General features: G+C 36.6%; 1 protein-coding gene and 1 long non-coding RNA gene across 6 annotated transcripts in view; both read left to right on the top strand.

The window, feature by feature from the left end:
- Window positions 1–15892, top strand: part of LOC133524477 (calmodulin-A-like) — a 356565-nt gene that overhangs the window by 293978 nt on the left and 46695 nt on the right. For all 5 annotated transcript variants that reach the window (XM_061860517.1, XM_061860518.1, XM_061860513.1 and 2 more), the window contains 2 exons: window positions 2595–2679; window positions 3598–3761. In XM_061860517.1, coding sequence (XP_061716501.1) covers window positions 2595–2679; window positions 3598–3761 — 249 coding nt within the window. The remainder of the gene's footprint in view (window positions 1–2594; window positions 2680–3597; window positions 3762–15892) is intronic.
- LOC133524479 (uncharacterized) lies at window positions 11322–14233 on the top strand. The gene is made up of 2 exons (XR_009800384.1): window positions 11322–13100; window positions 13774–14233. It is a non-coding gene; the product is annotated as an uncharacterized LOC133524479 (long non-coding RNA).

Genomic DNA, 15892 nt, shown 5'->3' with positions numbered 1-15892 from the left:
GATTTTTGAAATATACGGATATATTTTGAGTGGAGAATAGAGACACTAGCACGCTGACCACCTTCGTCACCATTGGACATGATATTCTCCTACCAGCTAGAAATATGCGGTCGTTCACTCTTATAGACGCTGCTTGGTCAATCATATTATTGCTGTTATAGGCAAATGATGATGATTTGAGTGTACTAACCCGTTATACTTGCGTATTTTTACATACAATTAATATTCCCGCCCTCACACCGCAAAAATAAATACGCAAATAAATAAATAATCCACCACCGAAAGTACAAATCTTGACGGGTGTTTCGCCTCTCTACGAGGCATCCTTTTCCTCGAGGTACTAAAAAATTTTTTCTACTCGTCGACAGTAATGCTTGAATTAGGATTTCGTATAGCAAACTACATTTGGGTGAATCAACTTTTTTTGTTTTGTTATCCTGTCCCGTTGTCCAAGGGACAACAGTGGCACAGTTTGTTTGAAGAGACGTTGTATGCCGTTCTATTAACATGCTTAGTAGGGGGCCCATTATGGACATTGGTTATAACGACCACAAAAACGCAAGTTTAATACATTTAAGTACCATAAAATCAGTATTTCATTTCAATGAACTTTTGTCCCCTGGACAACTAATCGTAACCATGGCAACGAGTGACGCTAAAAAGTTGATTCTCCCGTTTGCGTACTTTCATGGATGGGATCCCACTCAACTATCAGATTCATTTGGATACTCTGTAGTTAACTATAATAATAATAATAATTCAGCCTATATACGTCCCACTGCTGGGCACAGGCCTCTCATGTGCGAGAGGAGGTGTAATTAACTATAAAAAAAAATACCAATCACGTGCCGCTGCACTCCCATAGAAAATACTATATCTACTGAGACCCTTACCAATTGTCATTAATTAGTTAGGTTTTGTAGTAAACAAAATATTATTTTTAGATGACTCGTAGAAAAAGTATTGTACGGTCACGTCTGAAAATATCGATACGGACAAAGTGCCAAAAATATCTATACACTACCCTAATATATGGGCTATAAAGTCGTTTATACTTTTTGGCACTTCGGTCGTGTCGATGTTTTCAGACGTGACTGTATACAATAGTGATATAATCAAGCTTTTCAATCTCGTACCTTACTTAGGCAACTCATCAAGCTTCGTTGCCTAACCACGGTACTCGTAAAATACTATTTACTATTTAAGGCACTTGTAATCCGGGTTTCAACGAGACCGAGTTACATAGGTTGACTCGACACGCGCTTGGGCCGGCAATAGTAATATGTAGTCGGAGAATTTGATGCAGCAAATATTAACATCGATGTGACTTTGACATCGTATTGGGTTGGGTAAGCTCGTACTGAACTAGATACCATTATAGTGACATTCTAAGAACGTAGCGTATATTCATTTATTTAAACTCTATTGCACAAAAGAAAAACTTAATGTACAAAAGGCGAATTTAATGCCATGAGGCATTCTCTACCAGTAAACCTTAAGGCAAAGCAGAAAAGATTGTAGGCCAAATAGTATAAAGGGAAAAGAGAAAAAATCACCCGTCTCAAAAATATTAGCGGCTCTGGGAAACAAGTATCCTTACCACGAGTTTGACACTGACCTATTCGCTAGCGAATGCGTAAACTATCACGACGTATGTCCCTTGTACTGACATTGGTGCAAGCAAGATGCACTGCCTTTGAGTTGACGCAGTTGCTATCGTTGTCCGCGTAAAACTCACGGTGAGGGTACAGGGGACAACCAAGATGGCAATTGTTAATAGAAAACACCATACTGTCATCCAGGATGCGAAGACAAAATGCCAATCGTAAACGCTACGTAGCGAATGAAACGCAACTGTCTCTATCGCACTAATATGGTAGGGGGATAGAGAGAGATAACTACGCTACACTACGGAGCGTGAACGATTGGTAGCTTGTTTACTTACCCTGATACATAGGTACCTATAGATAGGATACCTAATGAAAAGTTTTTTTTTTTGTTATTATTGTACTTATACCGGGTGTTTCCTGTAACACGAGCAAATAATTAAACCATATATTGTACTCCTTAAACGATATAACTTTTGATTACCAACTTTTAAAAATTACGAAATCTTTAGATTTTATCTTTTTCATACAAATTAAATATTATTTTCAATGTACGCTGACATCAGTGTGTTTGACGCTGATTGTCACGCTTTAAACATAACATAATTTGCAATACATTGCGCCTTAAAATAAACTTTAAAGTGTAATAAAAATCAAAACATAAGTTATTTTTAAAAGTCGCTGAACAAATGTTGGTCAGTTTGAGGCGTACAGCCTACAGTTTAATTTATTGCTCCTGTTACAGGAAACACCCGGTATACGCCATAACAATATCTAGCGACATCTATACCGTAACCTTTACCATCTCAACGGTACTAGAGTCTCAAATTGCATTATACTTACTATACTGTCGCTTTCTAAACTCGACGCCTTGTATATAATATTGACATAGTAATCATTACTATTTAACAATGCCCCCTCACTCCCCTCTCCATTTTTTCAAATTAAAAGCCAGCAATGTAATTAACTCGTTGTTTTTGTTTGCAGGCGCGGAACAAACCCGCAGACGGCGGTGGCCACGTCAATCAGAAAAACGCGGCGGGCCAGAAAGCGACGCCGACGAGTCAAAAAGGTAATTTTCTAAGTACTGGGTTGACGCCGTACGCTGCGTGTAGCGTCACGTTTCATAGGACTTGCTTAGGTAGAACGCGATGGTATGCACCCACCGCATTGCTTCATGTGGTGAAAATAGCATGAGGCCCATTCAAACGTCCATTTTGGAATCTGAATGATGTCATTTTGTTTTGTTTGTACAAATATTGGGGCGAATGAGTTGCACAGGCGAATGTAAACAACAAGAGATAATTTTAAAGTCAAATTGTAAGTTCAAATTGGCCTCCATGCACGGAAATATCTTGTCAAACAAACTCTGTCATAAAACATAGTTAAATAACTCGTGATTTCGCTAATAACTGCAATTATGATGTCATGATTTCGGATACCACCACTTAATCAAACGGCCCGACTCGAAGAATGAGATACGATAACGATAAGTTCTGGTTTAATGTGTAAAAAAAACACAAAGATTAATTATTAAAAATTATTTATATCAAAAATACAGACTGTATATTGCCCGGAAGACGTGAATTGGTTAAATATAAGTTTTAAAGTTTTACCATGTCAGATTTATATGTCACACTTTTTTTACGTCAGCTGGTAATGACAGGAATGAGCAAAGCGATGCCATTTAGAAACGTTCAGAAAACTACATTTACGTAACTCGTTTCTGCTCCCAAATTCCCCCATTTTCTTGAAGAAGAATGTTGGGCTGGTTTGAAATATAATATAGGTGTTTGATGGAATTAACTTCCTAGTTGAAACGTACCTGAAGCGAATAAAAAAGCACCGACTGCAAAGAGGATATATTATCAGATAATCGGTGTATGCGCCAGATAAAAACTAGTCAATCATTTCTGCTAACTATAGAAGTTTTCAAATGCAGTTGTTTAAAGTGACATAAATTACTTTCTAACCTTTCTACTTTCGCCAGGTGGTCCAAAAACACCTGTAAAACCGTCAGCGCAAAAAGGAGCAGCGAAGACAGCGCCACCGAAGCAAGCCGCCGCCGCCGCAGCCGCCGGCAAAACTCCTCAAGGGAAGAAGAAGAAGGGACACAAGCACCAGCAGTACGAGCTCATTGTTACTATTAATCTGGTAAGTTCATACATTTCAAAACTGTAGCTAGTGTCCAGCTGGTAGCTGTAAATAATAGTTGAAAATCTCTTCGGTGGCGCTAGGGTCGCACAAGGACATGACATGAACTTAGACGTTTGACGGAGTGAAGTGCGCTGTCAATGGTTTGATTTATTTTATCAAAGTCAAAAATTTGTTCGCGTTGTATGGTGGCGCCACATTTAAGGTTTTTTGATGGATGCACGAGTACAGATATTGTTAGTATAGTAACGAATAGGTAAAGAAAATTTGAAAAGTTCTCAATAATGAAACAAAGGAAATTTTCATATATATTGAAAATCGTCAATTTTGCTTAAATCAAGACACAGTTCCATCGGCCTACCATGGACTTGTAGTCTCAAGACTCTGATATGGGATTATACTCTGGGGTAACTCAGTCGATAGAGAAAATGTACAGTGAGCTGAGAAATAGGATGGAGAAATTATGAATGAATTCATTGATAAAGTCGCCATGCATGTTTACGTCTGTCTGATGGTAAGTCCTTATAGCCCAAAAGCGGTGCGTAAGAGCAATGTGCACAATTTTGCTTAGAAGTTACCAATAAAATTTCAAGGATACTTGGCAAACTCGGAAACTTCCCGACAGCACATCAGTATGGACAAGCACTTGGACCTTATTGCCCTAAATTTTGATCACCAGATAAAATGGACCAATTGGCCCTTTTTTAGTCGATTACAACCCTCCTTCCAACATGCAATCGCCCATTTAACTTAAGGAAACCGCCAAATCGATTTTTAACGACTGCACAAACTGTAATGGTGCCGCTAATGCTTTTGAAACTTTGAATATTTCAACTTTTGCTTTATTCTAAACTGTATAAAGCATTTTACATGATTCCTTTTAGAAAAAGATAAGAATTGTTTAGACTATCTAGTACTGCCCATAGGAAAAAGTATGGAACGCTTATAGTTAAATAAGTTTGTAACAAAAGAAACATTTTTGGTCATCTTACCGAGCACTACCTAAAGGTTATAGTGCAATCGCTCGAAACGATGCTACTATACCTTTGGCCTTTGATCTATTAGATGGCGCCACTTTTTGATATTTAACAAATTGAACACATATCAGTGAAAGAATAAGGACTAAAGCCAATGGCGTTCTAAAATATTCTAAAAGTAGTAATTATGTGTTCAAAGATGGCAGTAAATTTACGTGGCTACAAAGTTTTCTTTGACTATACACCGCTATTTCTAATTCTCTTTGGTTCAAGGGCATAATTGGTATCGAATTGTAATCAGGAAAAAGTAGAAGAAAAATGTCGCGAAAAAAAATGGGACAGTCCGTCCAAGTCGGCCAACGAAAAACTCCATACACGGGCCAAATATTTTTTTGTCATTTTTTTTTTTACTTTCTTCTTAATCAGAACACGATACTGAACATGCCCTTAAACAGATCGCCACTATTTTTGTTACATCCTGTATAGGGGTGTAAAATGCTGTTCAAGGTTTTTAATAATTCTACGTGGGTGAAGTAGCGGTAGGAGACTTGTAGACAATAAGTATAACGTGTTCTTAAATATAAATAAATATACTTGGGGACAATCTTGCACTGATCGATCTAGCCCCAAAGTAAACAAAGCCTGTACTATAGGTACTAGGTGACGATATACACACTTATGTACATAAAAACATATTCATATTCATATTTCATATTCATATTTATTATTAATAATGTACACATACATTACATGTCAAAATTACAATTTAGTTAATACCAACATCTAGATAATAATATAAAAATATTCACATAATGCGTTCAATAAAGTAACAAATTATTAAAAATTATAATATTTTATCATATTCTACATTTGCAATATTTCATCTATGTCATAAAAGGCGTTGTCAATTAGCCATACTTAGATACATAGATAACATCCGTAACTCAGGAACAAAATATTCATCATAAACACACAATAACAAATAAACGCCCTTACAGGGATTCGAACCTGCGACCTCCTATTTCGAAGACTCGGTTAGACAATATTCAAAATATAAAATAGCTTTCGGCTCCTAAATATTTTCCTTAATAAATAGTACCTAACTGGTAAAACGGTACGAGAAATTTATTTTAGTCAATCGGGGCATAGAGAAATAGGTAAGCATAGTTTTGTTACCAAAATGCTTAATATTTTCGTAGTCGACATTTAACGTCGAGTAGCGGATTTATCAGTTTTGCTAATTCACAATAGTTGTCGCGACGAACGAAATGTCTAATGCTCAAGAATTTTCAGCTAATAATATAACCAGATTCACTGGAACTCTATTTTCAACTCATTCTCTTAATTAGTTGTAAATTGTTGAGCAATACACTTTTCATCAGTCGCGACCCCCGTGACATCTAGTGTCAAGTAGCTGTACTGATAAATCCGCTACTTTACGCTAGATGTCGACTACGAAAATAATAAGGGTGTTCGTAACATAACGGATGTAAGGAGTGAGCACTCTATGCTTATTTCCTCTCTATCGGACTTTGACCCACGAACTCCGGTTCGGGTTCGGAAGCCGCACTCAAAACCAGAGCTTGTAAATGTTTAATGCAATGAATTCCTCTGTCAACGTCAGCATAAAGGTTTTTAACCAAACATTCGTTTATATCATTCTTTCTTGTTTGATTTGAATGATGTTTGCGAGTTCGTTGCGGCTATGAAATGGAAATAGTTTTATGACAATGACGAAATGATGGAATAAAACATTTTTAGATGTTTAAAGGACAATGGGCACTTTTGTATGGGGAGTGTCCCATGGATGTATACTGTTGAGACATATGTCGTTTTAAAGCTCTTAATCGTAGTATTATTTTAATGTATGGCACCAACCTTGGACCACTTGCAGGGACCGAGCTATATAAAAAAAGAAGTTGCGCATATAAGCAGTTATATTTCCTTATACGCGGGATATAAAAAGTTTTAGCGTATTTTATTCGAAAGAATATAAAAAATGCTTTATGTTTTTTGTATCAACACCAATGATAAAGTATTTAAAGGGACACAATGTACAGTTTTAAAAAATCGTCATTCTAAAAATTACTTGATACACAGCGAAATAAGAGTGTATACAAATGCCATGTATATCATGTGAAAAGTATTTTTATAAGCTATTTTTCGTATAATATAACTGGGGTCAAATCGTTGCAGGGACCAAAATAAAACCATTTAATGAGTTAATTAATTGTAGTTAATTACGCCTTAACTTTTCTACTCAACGCCAGATGTCGCTCTAAAGCAAAATTCTACTTGACGTAAAACATTTATACATAGCGGTAATCTCGTCAGTCTTACTCCATCATTTTAAAAAGTATAGACTAGTTTATGGATTTCTAAAGTTATGTCAAGATGACTCTGAATGTAATATTGTCAACAATAATTGTCAAAACACGCAATTTAAAATATTCAACATTGTAATTACAAAATAGTATATTTCTAATACGCTATAATTTTCTCCAATCGAAAGGCACTCCATTCCATTGATCTCAGAGAGTAAGCTCCTTGATGATCTTCACTATTCATGGGGTAGGTAAGATAAAAGTATTATTTTTTCTCGTATAGCTGCTATATAGCGTTCGACTCCATGGAAAATAAAGGCTCCAAATTATATAAAAATATAGCATATATACAAAGTGTAATTTAGATAGTATTCCAGAAAAAAATGCGCCAATGTAAATGCTGAAAAGTTTCCCATCGTATTGTCGAACAAATTCATATCTACTTCTGATCTACGCGACCTTAGAAGTTTGGATTGTCCTACCTAATCATTTTACATTTTATTGTTTTCAGAACAAGAATTATTTTACTTCTCACTGTCTATGTAAGAGGACTTAGAGCGGATTCATACTTTACTATACGTGTCGTGTCGAATGATAGTCCCTATGTCAGTTTCTCCAATTCTATTTTGCGTAGGATAAGTTAAAAAAATAATTAAAAATATGTGTTACCGTATTTTTATTCGTGAAATGTTACCTATATTTCTAAGTTAATGATTGTACTATACTTCCAAAAATATGTCTGACAAACATTTTACATGAAAGCCATTTTTCCATGTAAAAATGAACTGTGACCTGATTGGGACCATCTTCTGAATTTATGATAATTTATTCATATTTTAATGTACTCGGGTAATATTGCAGACATTATATCAGCACCAAATAAATGCTGTGAACCAGATATAATAATATATTAAGTGGCGAATAACGTTTCCAAATCGCATTTTCGTTTGACATATTTTTCTTTTTTTTTGCTCTTTTTTTCACGACCGGTTTGGCCTAGTAAGTCGATGATCCTGGGTTTGAATCCCGGTAAGAGCATTTATTTGTGTGATGAGCACAGATATTTGTTCCTGAGTCATGGATGTTTTCTATGTATTTAAGTATTTGTATATTATATATTATTATGTCGTTGTATGAGTACCCACAAAACAAGCCTTCTCGGCTTGCCGTGGGACTCAGTCAATTTGTGTAAGAATGTCCCTATAATATTTATTTATTGTTATTATTATTGTATGTCCGGTAACAGAACTCCCCAGGAGCACTCGGGTGTGTAAGGTCGCTACTCCCCAACTTATTATAATTGTTATTACTTTCAGCATTTTTAAGTTGTTCATCGGACACTGAGGCCATTGAAGTTTCAAGCTGGCGGCATCAAAATGGAGTACCTAGGTACTGTTTCAAATAAATGGGTGGTAAGTAAGTACATTTGGTGAAGTGGAACTGCTGATGTTGATCAGAAACGGAACTCTTCCACGCGCGTGATTTGTCTTCTTTGTTAAGTTTGTAGCGAGTAAGTTTCAAGTACCAAGGTTTTTAGGAACCTTTGTGTCAAGGTAAAGGTCTGACGATGGGTTCCATGAGGAAGCGAGGGAACACCTCAAATCTTATAGGCATATAGTCATTTTGGATTTTCATCAATACCTTAAGCTTTTTCATTCCCACTAGTGGCATTTAATGAAGTGGAACTACTGATGTTGACCAAAACGGAACTATTGAACGCGCGAGATTTTTCTTCTTTGTTTTTTTTTTATGATATAAGAGGCAAACTAGCAGACGTCACACCTGATGGTAAGCGATTACCGCCGCCCATGGACACCTGCTAAACCATAGGGGTTGTAAGTTCGGTGCTGGCCTTTAAGATTGGAATACGCTGTTTTCTTAAAGTTTTAAATGTCGTATTGGTCCGGAAATACCGCAGGCGACAGATCATTTCATAGTTTAGCTGTATGCGGCAGGAAGTTTCTAGAGAAATGCACAGTTGAGGACTGCCAACCATCTAAGTGGTGAAAATAAAAATGTTGTAGCGTAGAGCGATGACGAAAAGAGGCGGCAAGGATTAATCCGAGCAATTCGATGGAACACTCGCCGTAATAGATTTGTCCTGATAAGTTTGTAGAAAGTAAGGTTGTTAAGAAACATCTGTGTCTAGATCCAGGTCTGATAGATACCTCAAACCTTATAGAAATACATATAGTTTTTTTTGGATTTACATCAATAACTTTGGGCGTTTTATTAAAAAAAAGCTACATTTAATCAAGTGGAACTGCTGATGTGTTCCAGAACGGAACTTTTCAACGCACACGTTTTGTATTCTTTATTAAGCTTGTAGTGAGTAAGGTTCTTAAGGTGTACTTAATACATCAATGTCCAGTTCTGATGATGGGTTTCATGAAGAATCGAGGGAATTCCTAAAATCTTTTAGGCATACATGTAATAATTTCTGGGATTTTATTCACATATCAAGCATTATTATTAAAAAAGTGTCATTTGACTAAAAGTAACAGCTGATGTTGACCAGAATGGAACTCGCCAACTCGCGCGCGATTTGTTTTATTAGTTAAGTTTTTAGCAAGTAAGTTTTAAGTATTAAGGTTTTTAGGAACATTTGTGTCAAGGTAAAGGTCTGATGATGGGTCCCATGAAGAATCGAGGGAATTTCTTAAATGCTATAGGCATATATGTAGTACTTATTGGATTTTCATCAACATATTATCAACTTTTATTCACAAAAGTGACATTTAATGATGTGGAACTACTGATGTTGACCAGAACGGAACTCCAACGCGTGCAATTTTTCTTCGTTAAGTTTGTACCAAGTAAGGTTCTTGAGAAACATTTTTGTCAAAGTACAGTTCTGATGATGGGTTTCATGAAGAATCGAGGGAATTCCTAAAATCTTATAGGCATACATGTAATAATTTCTGGGATTTTATTTACATATCAAGCATTTTTATTAAAAAATTGTCATTTGACTAAGTGTAACAGCTGATGTTGACCAGAATGGAACTCGCCAACTCGCGCGCGATTTGTTTTATTAGTTAAGTTTGTAGCAAGTAAGTTTTAAGTACTAAGGTTTTTAGGAACATTCGTGTCAAGGTAAAGGTCTGATGATGGGTCCCATGAAGAATCGAGGGAATTTCTTAAATGTTATAGGTATATATATATAGTACTTATTGGATTTTCATCAACATATTATCAAGTTTTATTCACAAAAGTGACATTTGATGATGTGGAACTACTGATGTTGACCAAAACGGAACTCCAACGCGCGCAATTTTTCTTCGTTGTTAAGTTTGTAGCGAGTAAGGTTCTCAAGAAACATTTTTGTCGAAGTACAGTTCTGATGATGTGTTTCATGAGAAAGCGACGGAACTCCTCATTCTCCTCAATTTTTATAGGTATATAGTAATTTTGGATTTTCATCAATATCTTTAGCTTTTTTTATTCACATTAGTGGCATTTGATGAAGTGGAACTAGTGATGTTGACTAAAACGGAACTCTTCAACGCGTGAGATTTTATTCTTTTTTTGTTTGTTGTGATATAAGAGGCAAACTAGCAGACGAATCAACTGATGGTAAGCAATTACCGCTGGCCATGGACATCTGTTACACCATAGGGATTGTAAGTGCGGTGCCGGCATTTAAGATAGGAATACGCTCTTCTTTCCTTAAAGTTTTAAAGATCGTATTGGGCCGGAAATACCGCATGCGACAGATCATTTCATAGTTTAGCTGTATGAGGCAGGAAGTTTCTAGAGAAATGCACAGTTGAGGATTGCCAACCATCTAAGTGGTGAAGATATAAATGATGTAGCGTAAAGCGGCGACGGAAAGAGGCGGCAGAGATTAATCCGAACAATTCCTCGGAACTTTTAAGTTTGTAGAAAGTAAGGTTCTTAAGAAATATCTGTACTAGACACCAGTGTCTAGTGTCTAGGTCTGATGATGGACACCTCAAACCTTATAGAAATACATATAGTTTTTTTTTTCATCAATATCTCTAGGTGTTTTATTTAAAAAAAGTTATATTTGATCAAGTGGAACTGCTGATGTTGTCCAGAACGGAACTTTTCAACGCACGCGTTTTGTATTCTTTATTAAGCTTGTAGCGAGTAACGTTCTTAAGGTGTATTTATATCAATGTTCAGTTCTGATGATGGGTTTCATAAATAATCGAGGGAATTCCTGACATCTTATAATTTCTGGATTTTTATTTACATATGGCTGGCCAAAATGGAACTCGCCAATTCGCGCGCGATATGTTTTATTTGTTTATTTTGTAGCAAGTAAAGTTCTTGAAGACATTTGTGTCATAAGGTCTAGTTCTGAGGATGGGTTCCATGAGAAATCGAAGAAATTCCTCAAATCTTATAGGCATACAATACATACAGTAATGTTTGGATTCTCGTCAACATATCAAGCATTTTTATTTAAACAAGTTAGTGATATTGACCAGAACGGAACTCTTCAACGCGCGCGATTCTTATTCTTTGTTAAGTTTGTAGCAAGCTAGGTTCTTAGGAAACATTTGTGTCAAGGTCCAGTTCTGATGATGGATTCAATGAGGAATTGAGGATTTTAAATCGATTTGAATTCACAATTAGGAGGATTTTCGTCAACATATCAAGTTTTTTTTATTTGAACAAGTGACATTTGATGAAGTGAAACTGCTGATATTACTGAAACTATGCTGATACTGCTGAAATGGAACTCTTCAACGACAAGTATTTTACCTTAGGCGTTTTTTTTATTTTATTTCGTTTATAGCATGTAAGGCTTTTAAGGAACATTTGTGTCAAGGTCCAGTTCTGATGATAGGTTCTACGAGAAACTGAAGGAGCTTCTCATATTGTATAGGATAGGCATACATATAGTCATTTTAGGATTTTCATCAATATTATAAGCATTTTTACTCAATAAAGTGACATTTGTTGAAGTAGAATTGCTGATGAAGAACGGAACACCTCAACGACTTCCAGATTCTTTATTTTTATTACTCTTCTTTCTTTTTCATTATTCTTAGAACAGGTATTTCTACGAAGTGAACCGAACTGCTACTATTAAAAGTAGGTAGGTAGGTAGGTTAAATAGGTTAAAACTGTAAGGATTATTATGTATAAGTAGTTTCTTTTAATTAAACATAGGTAAGTAATTCTATTTAAGTATAAGTATCTTTAAAAAAACATCAATCGACTCTTATCTGTCACTAGTTCCAGTTTCAGAGTATAAAATCCGGGTACACAGCCACGGCTAGCCGGGTAGCCAGACAGTTCGAATACGGACAAGTTATTGTGAATAAAAAATCTTATCGTCTTGCAAAAGTTAATGTCATAAATGTATAGGTTTCGAATACATGAATATAAAGTGAAAATGCTGGTAAAAGTATTAGTTTTTATCATTAACCATTTTATATCCCAACAAAACTGTTACCCTTACAAAAATAAAATGCTTTCATTACCTAATGTAGGTTACGTTAGGTAATAAATAAATAAATATGTACATAGGACAATCTTACACAGATTGGCCCCAAACTAATCAAAGCTTGTACTATGGGTACTAGGCGACGTTAAACATACTTATTTAGATAAATATATATTTACGTATATACATAGAAAACACGCAAGCCTTAGGAACAAATATCTGTATTCATCACACAAAGAAATGCCCTTACGCGATTCAAACTCGGGACCATCGGCTTCATAGGCAGGGTCACTACCCACTAGGCCAAACCGGTCGGCAAAAGGTAAAGATAATTAGGTAAAGACAATGAATAATTAAACGTATTATAAATTGACACCAATATCCATCAAATAGTATAACTAGGTATGCTAAGAGCGGGCTTCAGGCCATTACGTCGCACCTTTAGAATTAAATTAATTTGACTCAAAAAGTACGACTACTTTATATATGTAGTTTGGTAGAACAGTAAGAACTCACTATATGTGTCTCTTTTTCATGCGGTGAAATCCCCCCACCCGGAAAGGATAGCGACGCCCATTTTATCGACTCTCGAGTCGACTCCAATCTGATACTAATAGTAAGTAAGTACTTACTTAGTAAGCAAATTGTAGTAGTTATCCCTTCTTAGTAAAAGGAAGTATTGTAAAGATACTACTTTTTAACCGACTTCAAAAACTTTTTTTTTGTATATATGTTAAGTAAGATCTTCGACATTTCTGAACCAATGTTGAAAATTAGTTATCGTTTGAAAGTGGGTGTATAGTTCCAAGATGGTCCTATTTTTGACAAAACCACGAGGAATTAAGGGAACTCCCCAAATCTTATAGGCGTTTTTTAGTTTCATCAACAGACCAGGCATTGCCATTCAAAAAAGTGCTATTTGAAGAAGTGGAACTTCTGATCAGGACCAGAAAAGAACTCTTTAACGATGCGTATTTTCACGCTAGACGATTTGTCTTCTTTGTTATGTTTGTAAAGAAGCTACTTGCTTAACGAGGTTTAAGGAATATTTGTGTAAAGGTCTAGCTTAAATCATGGGTTCCATGAGGAATTGAGGCAACCTCTCAATTCTTGATGGAACGTAAAACTGTTTATTGACATAATTTTCGATAGGTATCCCATCTGCTCTAATTTACCCCACTTGAAAAAAAAGGTACTTACATGAAAAAAAAAACTTCTCTTAAAAATAGGAAACCGACTTGAAACATAGGTATTAGAAAACATTACAAAAACTGTTATTGTATTTTCAGAAACCATACGGAAATAATGAGGATGCATCGACATAAGAAGAATCGAACATGGGCAAGATAAAGTTCAAGAAAAAAGCAAATATAATGTGTACTTGTGTGTAGTCAAAGAAAGTTGAAAAATAAAGCATAATTAATGGCCATAGAATACAGAACCGATACACGAACATTAAGACTATTAAAAATAGACATATAGGTTGATCGTACTACTCGTACTAATGTATATCTTTTGTTCAATTATATTATTGCATTAAAGTTAGATTCTCTAGATATATATTATTCATAGGTTCTGTATTCTATACGAATTGTTTCAGTGTAATTATTGTACTAAATACCGTTGACCGCCTGTCAACAGTATTTATTTCTACATTACTATCACAGAAGATTTTAGGCCCTACCGTACAGTTTTTGAATTAGTATTTACTATGGACAAATATAGCGAAATGTGAGTTTTTACCTAAAATATCAATCTTTTGTGAACGTGGTGTAGAGTATATACCGCCTAAGACTGAAGTAGCTACGCGGGTTACGTTTTAAAAATAGAATCGTGTTCATGGTCGGCCCATGGTAAAAATAATTAGGTACCCGTAGACCCGCTGGTGAACACTGTTTATGATAACACTTAAAATAAACCCCGTGGACCCACCAGGAGAACATATTGGAGAGACTAGAGATAATACACCGCTTTAACATCTGGTCGCACTCGGCATTGACATCTGGCGTCTAGATGGCGGGTGGACCTCAGCGAATTTCAAAGAAATATTTATAAACATCCAATGACGTTCGGCTCGGACACCAGATCTTCAATCTCCTGATTCCTGTGGAGTCTCCAGGTTCCATCCTCTCCACGTGTGAGTCCTAGGATTTTTCGCGCTGCCAGACTCCGATGACTCGGGCACGTAGTCCAGATGGGTGAGGATCGTGCAGCCTGGAGGGCGTACTCTGAAGTTCCAAATGGCCGAAGACCGTCTAGACGTCCTAGGTAGGTCCCGCTGGAGAGACGAAATGCAAAAAGACCTTAGCGAACTCGGCGCCGTCGACTAGATGGAAACGGTTTTGGACAGAGAAGCATGGCGGTCTTTGGTGTCGGAGGCCAAGATCCACTTCGGGTCGCTGCGCCATAGCAGTAAGTATTTATAAACATACTGTACCTTCTGTGTACCTAACCCAAAACGAGATATTTAAGAAAAAGTCCACCCGCCATTCTGACGTCAGGATTGCGGTTGGACCTATGAAATCTTGCATTATACCGCACTAAAAGTATGCAGTTATATGGTACAGTCGCCATCAGATATATCGGAGTGGCCGAGGTGCTCAAAGATCTCTAAACACGCACTCTAACCTCTTGACAGTAGAGGCATGTTCAGATATTCGTGGGTACCTTGGCCGCTCCGATATATATGATGGTGACTGTACCTTCAGTGTACCTCTGTAAATAGAAATAGAAACCGGTGTACCTCTCCCCAAAACAAGCTAGGCTAAGCTCATGCACAATATAACTGCATACTTTTATTGCGGTATAATGCAAGATTTCATAGGTCCACCCGCCATCCTGACGTCAGGTTGGCGGGTGGACCGTTTTGTAAAATATCTCGTTTTGGGGAAAGGTACACTGGTTTCTATTAAAGGTACGCTGAGGTACACAGAAGGTACAATATGTTTATAAATATTTCTTTGAAATTCGCTGAGGTCCACCGCCATCCTGACGCTTACCATATATCTAAGGACCGACCTTAGGGGCAATAACGATAGTGCTAGTTCAGTTGTGTCATTCACAAATTCGAGCCAATCGTGCTGTCTAACGCAACTAGATGCGTGCGTAATGCGAACTCATCAACCAATCACGTTGTGGTACTTGTGGCGTTAGACTGCACGATTGGCTCAAACTCGTGTGCGTAACACCGCTGTACTGGCCCCATTCTTATTGCCCGTAAGGCCCGTCCTCAGATATATTATGTCAATGACACAGTCGCGATTTTAAAAAATCACATCGCTTCTGCTACCAAGTTGTTGAGCATAACGTTGTCCTATCCATAGGTTCCATCTGTCCAGTAGGATCCACCATCTCGATCCACCAGTTTGAAGAGATTGTTACTTAACTGATGGATCGAGATAATGAAAC

The sequence above is a fragment of the Cydia pomonella genome, chromosome 13 (assembly GCF_033807575.1).
Source record: "Cydia pomonella isolate Wapato2018A chromosome 13, ilCydPomo1, whole genome shotgun sequence".
NCBI lineage: Eukaryota > Metazoa > Arthropoda > Insecta > Lepidoptera > Tortricidae > Cydia > Cydia pomonella.
The sequence above is the reverse complement of the archived record's forward strand: the minus strand, read 5'-3'. Positions and strand labels throughout refer to the sequence as shown.